General features: G+C 37.1%; 1 protein-coding gene and 1 non-coding gene across 2 annotated transcripts; one reads left to right on the top strand and one right to left on the bottom strand.

The window, feature by feature from the left end:
- Window positions 1–802: 802 nt before the first annotated feature.
- On the bottom strand, window positions 803–1,741 carry LOC113186458 (olfactory receptor 1468-like). The gene has a single exon (XM_026393921.2). It carries the CDS (start codon window positions 1,739–1,741, stop codon window positions 803–805), a length of 939 nt encoding a protein of 312 aa, XP_026249706.1.
- Window positions 1,742–9,325: 7,584 nt separating this feature from the next.
- On the top strand, window positions 9,326–9,430 carry LOC113186514 (U6 spliceosomal RNA). Its single transcript, XR_003301297.1, has one exon. It is a non-coding gene; the product is annotated as a U6 spliceosomal RNA (small nuclear RNA).
- Window positions 9,431–10,117: the final 687 nt, after the last annotated feature.

The raw sequence follows: 10,117 nt of genomic DNA, 5'->3' as shown, positions 1-10,117 counted from the left end.
AATAGTAAAATAACATGACAGATGTAAAGTTTAATGATAGATTTTTAAAATACCAAGGAGGAAAAAGAGATCATCAAAGAGTGAGGTTGATAAGCAAACTCTGAATTTCTTAAACATCCTTCAAATATTCCTTCCATGCTTAAAGGAATGATGTTCAGGGTCCCAGACATTACAGAGTTCTCAGATAAATTCAAACAAAACTATTATAACAGAGCAAACTGAAAGTTCACTTGAGGTTAAGATCAGGTTAAAAAAAATACAATGAAGGCATGAAAAATAAGGAAGCTTTTTTAAAAAGATTAAGAGAAACAAGGATGTGAACACTTCTAAGAAAGAAAAAAAGAAATTTTTTATTCAGTAATGAAAGTCAAATTTAAAATAAGGAATAGTACACATATTGAGATTTAGTATTAGCATGAAAGGAGAGAATATCATTTGAAGCAAATATGGCTTATAACTGATATGGCTTTTCAAGACAGTGCTTATAAAAAAACAACACAAGTTAATTAGTGGCTTAACAGTTACACAGAGAAATTTCAATTAAAAGGTTTTTTACCTTATGCCTCCTCACCCTCAGCTAGATTTAACAAATAGAGATTCTAAGAAAAAAAAAAGAACCTTTTATATAAAATACACATCAACTATAGTTGTCTTATTTACTGGATAATTATGCCTATATTATGTTTAAATAGTAACTTCTCTTAAAGGAAGAAAGGTCTGGAATAGCATTCAAATATCAATATCAATATATCAAAATCATCATTTGCAACAGAAAATGATGCAATGTTCCCAAGCATTACCATCATAGGCTAAAGGGAATTTTCTTAAAGATTCTTCCCATCGCTACCTTCATGTCTCTGTTCCTCAAGCTGTAGATGAAGGGGTTCAGCATAGGAGTCACCACCGTGTACATCAGAGCCATGACAGTATCTTTCACAGTAGAATTATTAGTTGATGGACATAAGTAGAGTCCAATGAGTGTCCCATAGAACAGCGACACCACAGACAAATGGGAGCCACAGGTGGAGAAGGCCTTATGGATACCTCGAGCAGAAGGAACCTTGAGAATGGAGGACACGATGCGCCCATAGGAAAGAAGAATGAGGACAAATGGAATGAGAAGAATGAGGCCTGCTGTGATGAATATCACCAATTCATTGACATGAGTGTCGGAGCAGGACAGCTTCAGAAGGGCAGACATATCACAGAAAAAATGGGGGATCACGTTCTCTGTACAGAAACACAATCTGGCCATAAGCAGGGTATGGAGCATGGCATGGAACACGGTCAGCACCCAGGACAGTACCACCAAGGAGAGACAGAGCTTGGGGCTCATGATGGTGGTGTAGTGTAGGGGAAAGCAGATGGCCACATAGCGGTCATAGGCCATGGCCACTAGAAGGAAGCTTTCCAGGTCTCCAAAAAGCAGAAAGAAGTACATTTGGGTCAGGCAGCCTGCATAGGGGATGGATGGAACTTGACTCTGCATGTTCTGCAGCAATTTGGGCATTGTAACAGAGGAAAAGCAGAGGTCAGAGAAGGACAAGTTGCTGAGAAACAAATACATGGGAGTGTGGAGATGGGAGTTCAGGTAAATGAGGACAATAATGATGAGGTTCCCGAGGACAGTAGTAAGATACATGGCCAGGAATAAGGCATAGAATAGGTTTTGGTGTTCTGGCTGGATGGGCAGGCCCAGGAGGAGGAATTCTGAGATGATAGATTGGTTTCTTCCTATCATGCTCTATCTCCAGTATCTTTAAGAGAAAATAATAGGGTTCTTTTAAAATATAAATAATAAGCCAAACCTATTTCTATGATATGCAGTCTCTTTGCAGTATTTGATCTCATTGATCATGCACTCAGTATTCAAAACCACATCTACAATGAGATTATGACACACCATTCAATCCAAGCCATCTCTCAGACTTAGGTTCCTCACTTATCATTGAATGTAACAATGCTGATTCTTCTCTCCCTTCTGAAATTATCTCATCTACTAGATTCTGTGTGATCACTTTGGTTCTTCTGATACTTCCATGGACATTTATTGTCAATAATTATGATTGCTTTCTTCTCTGACAGAGTCTTACATATCACTGTTTCTGAGATCTTCCTAAACACTCTTCTCTTATAATTCTGTAGATATAGCCCTGTACGTACTAATCTCATGGCATTAACTGCCATCTAAACAGATGATGAACAGCTCTATCGCCTTCAGTTCCCTGTCACCAACAGCTTACTGATTAGCTTCCCATGGGTATACCACAACCATCTGCCACTCAACAGATCCCAAATGAAACTCATGATGCACTCTACCCTCTCCCTTTCCACTCCTCCAGTCTCTCATACCTCAATAAAAAAAAAATCCAGGCTCAAGTCAGACACCCAAAAGCTGTGTTGTATCTGTTCATTTCCTTCTCCATCAACAGCTCACCTAGCAAGCCCTATAGATTCTGCCACTTCATTCTCTAATTCATCTACTCTGTCCCGAGTGCCACAAGCTGGACCAGACTGTCAGCATACCACTTAATTCTCTAATTCATCTACCTTTTATCCCAACTGCCACATCTGGACCGGGCTGAGGACATACCTTGTCTGGACTTTAGAACAGCCTATTGTTTCATCTCCCTGCTTCCATGCTCTCTCTCCCTCAAATTTCATCCCACTCTTATCCCACTCATCAATCTCTTATTTTTAGCTGACTTCCCACCAGAGCATAAACTCCATGCAGGAAAGACTATGTCTACATTCATGACAGCAACAGAGCCAATATAAAGCATGGTACCAGAATATGGCCAGTGTTTCATGTATATTTGTTGGCTGTCCTTAAGGCTGAGATATATATTCAGCAAAATTCACAGAAGCTTTGTAATGAATTTGACCTAACTTTCCTATGTACATATGTGAATATACCACAGTGTATCTAACCATTATGTATATCCACAAAGCACTAATTTAAAAATCAAGCAACAAGGGCTGGGGTTGTGGCTCAGTGGTAGAGTGCTTGCCTCCCAAGTGTGAGGCACTGGCTTCAATCCTCAGCCCCACATAAAAATAAATAAATAAAAATATTGTGTCTATCTATGACTAAAAAAATGTAAAAGAAAAACAAACAACTATAGGTTAATAGCAGAGAAATCATTAGAGTAGAAAGAAGATGTAAGAGTTCTGTGTTTGGGATTGGGGTCTCTGATGACAGCTTCATGACTATGGCATGCTTGATGGCTAAGGAAGTTTCTGTGCAAAGGCACTGAATGCCTGGCTGCTAGGAAATGCCTGGCTGCTGTAGCAATGCTCTGCATGAGAAGGCTCTATATTAGAGTCTTATCAGCCTCCCCCTTGATCTCAGGCACACAGCTCCTAGAAATAAAGAAACTCTCTTTTAAACAACCACAATGTTTCACCAAGCTCTGCTGCACCTGAACCTGTCCACATAACAGTAACTTTAAACAATGGACTTTCTTGAGAGCTCCACAAAGCTCCTAACATTGCAACTATAGTATGTAACTGAGGAATAAGCTGCATAATGCTGCTAACTCTGAAACCTGCCTAATGACATAATGAACAATAAGGTACTACTGATGCCAGTGACCTAATGTAACCTATTGATATAAATAAAGCTGGCAGCTTGGACAAGGAGCATTCTGCCATTCAGCCTTGCACATTGTACATCTTCTTTTGTTTCCTTTACAGGAAGGGAACAGGGGTCAGAGTGGGGAAGAAAAACGAAAGCACTGGGGACTGAATTAGGGCAAAATATTCCAAGCTTTTTTAATTATATCAAAAATGAATCCTAATATATGTATAACTAAAAATAATCCATTAAAATACTATTTTGATTGTAAGCTTATAATAAATAATAAAATCAGGAAAAGTTCAAAGGCAACAAATTCCCTTTGAGGTTAGAATCACTACTCCTACCTACATCCTCCCAGAGGAACTCACTAGCTTAAACTGTGTACATTAGATTTTGACCATTTATTACAGAATACATGGCTTCAGATCCATGTAGAATATTAGATAACTCTATCACATTAGTCTTTATCCTCACCACACTGACATTTTGCTTCTTGTGTTGTTATTCACATAACTCATTGATATCAGTGTGAAAAATGTTAATCCAATAGAGAGGTTTAGCAATTTAGGGAGAATTAAAGTAATGAGGATATTTTCTACATTTGAGACCTCACTCCAGTTCCTCTCCAGATATCCATACTCAGAGTACCTCAAAGATAAGGAAAATGAAGGGGGACATTAAGGTACATGGGAAGTTCCTTCCCTAAACAGACATACTGAATCCAATTAATGGAATTTTCACCCTGCTGATGATGTCTAACATAGTCACATTAATGGTTTTTACATCTGCCATAATATACAGGTATTTCAGATAGGAAAGTGATCAATGAAATTTTATACACCTAATTCCTGAGAATGTTGCTTTCCTGGGAAATGAGTGGGATGTATCTTTGGCTTCAGGGGTCTTAATTGGAATCACAAAGTACAGAATCACTCTCAGATGGTGCCACTGATTGGGCATAAGCATTTTATTGCTCCCATAATGCCACCTCTCATCTTTCTCACCTCTACGTCTGTACTTCTGAGTCCAGACTGTATATTAGACTCACAAAAGACAGTGCTTCCAAAATGGCAATCTAACATATGAAGCACATGGTTGTTAAATTTTGGTTTGGATTTAATAGTTTTTGTGTGGGACTTGCTTAAAATTCAACATTTTAAAAGATAAAATTTCACATTTGGTGGTGCTAACTCTCTACTGATCTACAGACTATACTTTGAGTAATAACATCAAACATTTTTATTTTTTCATGTAAGATTTAATTAACACTAAAGTAAATTTTTAATTTTTCTTATTGTGGATAGTTAATATTTATTTTTAAAGTACCAATTTTTTTGCCATCCCCCATCAAATGTGATCAAAATCTCTCTGAGGGGGACTATGGCATTTTTAAAGCTCCTTGAATAATTCAATTATATAGACAAAGATAAAGAACCTTTGTAAATGTCTATCTCATAGACACATCAGTATGCTAAATGATACAATCTTGAGAGAATACACTGCATAGTAATACTAACGAATACTATCATTAATAAAAAAAAAATTGTTAAGTGGGAAAATTTAGTCAGAATATTTTTACAACGTGGAAAATTGATGGAAAACAGGAATTTATCATACCTGAAGAAGTATCCTGAAGAGAAGAATGGGAAGAGCAGGAAGGGAGGGTGGTGGCTGTGCTCAGAGAAGAATCTGCAAACTTTCTGTTCAAAGGCATTGTGAGAAGTAGACATGGTCTGAGGCTGGGCCCGGCTCCTGCACTTGGCTCTGCCCCTGGCCCTCGGTGCCTGTGAGCAGGGTGCTTTCAGGTCTGGGGCAGTGGTGGCCAGACCACCATGTAAATATCAATGGATATAACCTACACACACACACACAAAACCATCTTTGGGGTTCTCAGTTCTTAAAGAGTGTCCAAGACATATCATAATCACCGTTGTGGAACTGTGACAGGAATTAGGAGTACATGTTCATGAAAGGACTTGGAATAGCTTTGCCCATTCTAAGTGCTTGGAGCCACTAACTCCCATGTCATCACTATCATGGGTGGGAAAGAACAAGCTACTCTCCCTACCTCTCAGCAGCTCGAATGCTTAGCCCTCTTTGTTGAGGGCCAGTTTGTAACCACCCTCTGCCTCCCTATTTGGATCTTGGTTCCTGGCTCTTGCTGGCTATTTTGCAAGGAAGCTGGAAAATGCTTACAGCAGGTTACCTTGTACTCTACACTCATAAGGTGGTTCTTGTTTCCATGTACCAGCAACCCTGGTTTCATATCTCCTGTAGTTGGGGCAGGGTCCTGTTTATATCTGGATCATACAGTTTAAGTCAACTGTGGACTTTATCTTGCTTTTGTTTTAGAAATCTCTACCCTGGAAAATGATGTTAGGCCTCTTGTGCTTCAGGAGTCCCACATGCTCTGAGCCCAGTGTGTTTAAAATCTTATTGGTAAGAATTTACTGTTGAATGGTCGATAATGTTGATGGATGAAGGAGAATTTTGTTATAATTTTTCCTTTAAGAAAATAGTTGTGTGGGGCTGAGGTTGTTGCTCAATGGTAAAGCACTTGCCTAGCATCTGTGAGGCACTGGGTTCAATCCTCAGCACCACATAAAAATAAATAAATAATGAAGGTATTGTGTCTACCTACAACTAAAATATACACATATTTTAATTTATATATATATGTGTGTGTGTGTAAAAATATATTTTTACTAATACTAATATGTATATGTATACTAATGTATACTAATACTATATGTATATGTATACTAATACATATATATTTTACTAATACATACTAACATACATATTTTTACTAATATACTATAAATATATAATATTTTTACATAAATATATATATAAATATAAAAGAAGACAGCTGTGAAAAATGATAAGAGTGATGACTGAAAAGCTTTGGGGACACCTTTAATAAAAATGCAAGTGTACTTTGGTTTATGCTGTGCACATACTTCTGAAAAGTTGAGGCAACTTTTAAAGCCACATAGTGAACAAAACAGGAGAGTCACTCACTGGAAGAAATCAAAAGGTGACCCCTTTGGAAATACACAAAATCATCTTTTTGTGTTGCAAATCCAGTTCTCAGGTTGTGTGTTATTTATATCAAGTGAGATAGACTTATACTAAAATATTCAAAGATTTTTGGATTTTTAAATCTGAGTTGAGAGTGAACACGCCAACTGACCTGTGAAGCCACCTCTTTGTCAGAATTCATATTAGTTTGAAATAGCACAAATGCACACTTCTTTTAAATAAGATTTAAAAAACCCTTGCCCTGCTAGTTGTAATCTCACTATGTATACACAACTAGAATGGTTGAAGAGAGTTGCAGAGAATAATGAGACCCTGCCGCGCACATTTCTCCCAATAATCAACTTCTTTGATCTTTAAAACAAAAAGATATCCTGAATATCATACAACTTGGGGAATCAAGAGCCTCAGGCAGACAGACACTAAGACACCAGCTCATTCACCCTCGTGACTACTTACCCAGAGTGTCTGAGGGTGACTCTAGGGCCCAGAGCCACGATATTGCTCCCCTTCATTCATTATGGGCTATGAAGTCACAGCCTCTGTAGTCATCACCCATGTCTGTACCGCACCTGCTTACATTTCTCAATATACTTATCCCTGGGCCTAAGGGGCTCTGCATCCCAGAGGAGTCCACATCCTGGAGGAACTCATTAAAAACAAAATAATTACGCAGTACCTCCCTAGAAAAGTTCTCTCAGAGTCTTGTATTTTTGACTGATTACAGCCACTGATCACATCTGACTATACTTTGGGGAAAGGTGGGGATGGAGAAAAGCTCCATGACGCATGCTTTCTCACTGCCTGCCTAAGGAATGGAGTAGTCTTGTAAAACTTCAGTCTATATTTTGGGAGATAAAGAATAGTATTTGAAGAAACCATAAATTAAGTAAAAGCCAAACTGTGAATATCTCAGGAGCATAAGAGTTGATGTTTTACCCTTTGGACAAGAAGCTATAAGTAATCTCTGAGTTGAATAACACCATGAAAGACACATATTTCGAGAATTTTTCAAAGGTAAAAGAATCTCTCACTACAACTGAACTCCTCATAACCACACTATAGGAGTGAAATAAGCCTTCTTTATTTACAGGGATTAGAATTCAATAACCCAAAGACATGTAGACATATAGGAAGAACAGGGATAAAAGATGGACTCTCACAAATTTTGTTCCATTTTTCCTCAGGCCAAAATAGAAAAGAAAATCCAAATTTGCATCCCACTGAGTTAATTCTAGCTCCTTACCTCTTTAGAAAAATTTTAATAGCACCCATCACCACCATGCTCCCAACCAGTCTCTGTCAGATTATCTTGCAGCCAGTTTTTCCTTACCCTGCAATTGATCATGAAACTATAATTGATATTTATAACTCCTTCTTCAAAATCTCTTCCATGTTTCCTTTTTCATAATTAGCTACATTCAACCTTCATTCCTAGGGAATCTGAATCCCCAGTATTTTTCCCCTTTATTGGGTTACTATAATAATTTCCCATTAACGTTTACTTTTGACACCCTCCCCCAGAATTTCCTGGATATCAGAATGGTCTCTTCCTTTCCTCATTATGTAGAAAAAGGCAAATTTCCATTATTAACTGGGATTGGATTGCTGCAGGCAATATACTAACTCTCATTATTTGTCTGTTGTTCAGTGACATAAAGAACCCTAAATTGCTAACAGACAGAATGAAACCACTGAAGCATTCTTGGCAGAAGCATTCCTTCCTTGGGAATTATAGCAGACACTTCTTGTGTACCACTTCAAATTCTTTCAGCCATCATCTTTTACTTAAGACATGGCTGCAGTAAGCAGTTCTGCACAGATTTCAACCACTAGCCTGTGTAGTTAGTCTGACAGCATTACCTCAGACATGTTCCATATGCTCCTTATGTCCTGCCATGAGGTCCCTCTGATTCCATGGAGGGAATATCATGTAAAAAACAGCTCAACTCTCACATATGCAGAACTGGTAAGTGCAGAGGAGTTAATATCAATTCTTACAGGTGCTAAATGCTGATGAATACAGGCTTCAGTCACTCTTAATGGAGCCAAGTCATCAAGCCTTCTTAGTATTGGGTATATCTTCTTCCCTATTTAATATTCCTCTATTTCTCATTTCTCACAATGAGATATAATCCTCAAACTTGCACATAAGACTTTGTCTCAAGTCTCTTTATTGATTTTTTTAAAAACAAATAACAGAGGAATGCATTACAATTCTTATTAAATATATACAGCACAATTTTTCATATATCCTGTTGTATATAAAATATGTTGTTGATACCCATTCCTGTCTTCAGACATGTACTTTGGATAATGATGTCCATCACATTTCTGCTTTTTAAAAAAAAAATTGGGTGGGGAGGGGCATTAACAGGCTATGAAAGAAAGTAAAATCTATAATCTCTAAACCAACAAAGCCCCAAACTGTGGTGGTGGGAAGCAAAAATTCTGTGAGTGTGTTATTTGGCTTAATAATGAAAGACATCCTGTTATAATCCCTTTGATTCCCAGAATTGTGAATCATGTCTATGGGAAAAACAGCACCATATGTGGGTTTCTGGTTCAAAGTACATGTCATAATCTATAATAAGAGACTACAATGACTTTTCTGGTGCTCTTAATTTTTGTTATTCTGTTTAGTACTTTGTTCCAAGCAAACTTGAAAAAAATATTTGACATAGAGTAGATTCTCATAAATATTTGAAATAGTGCTTTAAATCCAAATGAACTAAAATCCAAATGATAAAGAGAAGATGAGCATAGCCTCTGCACCAAGATAAAATGCATGAAGCGTTCCATATATTTCTTAAGAGACAAACATGTCATTAACATATAAAAAAAGTTTTGTGTTTTAAGGAAGAAAAGGAAGCATTTCAAGAAAAATGAGAAATTATATCCCATCTAATTCAAATGTATGATTGTCAAGATCATTGTACTGTCATGTGTAACTAATTAAAACAAATTTTTAAAAGAAGCATTTAAGAGTGAGAAATGGCAGGCAGGTTAGTACAGCTGAAGATTGTAACTAGTGGAAAAGAACTCAAATACCTAGCACTAGAGTTAGTACCTTGTTACTTGTTGTTAAAACATTTTAGGAGATATCACTAGTCCATACATCTTCATCTATCTACTATCCTACAGACCAAGGAAAGACACCAACTAGGATCCGACTGCAACAGCCTGTCCAAAAGGCAGAAAGAAGGTTGGGAAAGAAGAAAGGAAAGTGATATAAGATACAGAATAGAAGGAAAGAATGAAATGAAATAAATTGATATCAAGGAAAAGGAACACAGGATGTGTTTCTTGGTATCTCTGTTGAACTGTGATTGAAGCTATGTAAGGTTAGTTGCCTCCAGAGAAATAATTTTATAGTTTAAAACTATATTAAGCAAGCATCTTTTAAATCCTTGATTTAACTTTTTCCTCAAATTTTATACACCAGAAGAATAAAATGCTGTTCTTGAAATTTTAAAAAAAATGAACTAATTAAAT

The sequence above is a fragment of the Urocitellus parryii genome, chromosome 7, assembly GCF_045843805.1.
Source record: "Urocitellus parryii isolate mUroPar1 chromosome 7, mUroPar1.hap1, whole genome shotgun sequence".
Classification (NCBI taxonomy): domain Eukaryota; kingdom Metazoa; phylum Chordata; class Mammalia; order Rodentia; family Sciuridae; genus Urocitellus; species Urocitellus parryii.
Note: the sequence above shows the minus strand (reverse complement) of the source record. Positions and strands in the feature narration are given on the sequence as shown.

Bases quoted from the DNA above. Each gene is read 5' to 3' on its own strand.
- LOC113186458 (XM_026393921.2), bottom strand. From the start codon at position 1,741: ATGATAGGAAGAAACCAATCTATCATCTCAGAATTCCTCCTCCTGGGC.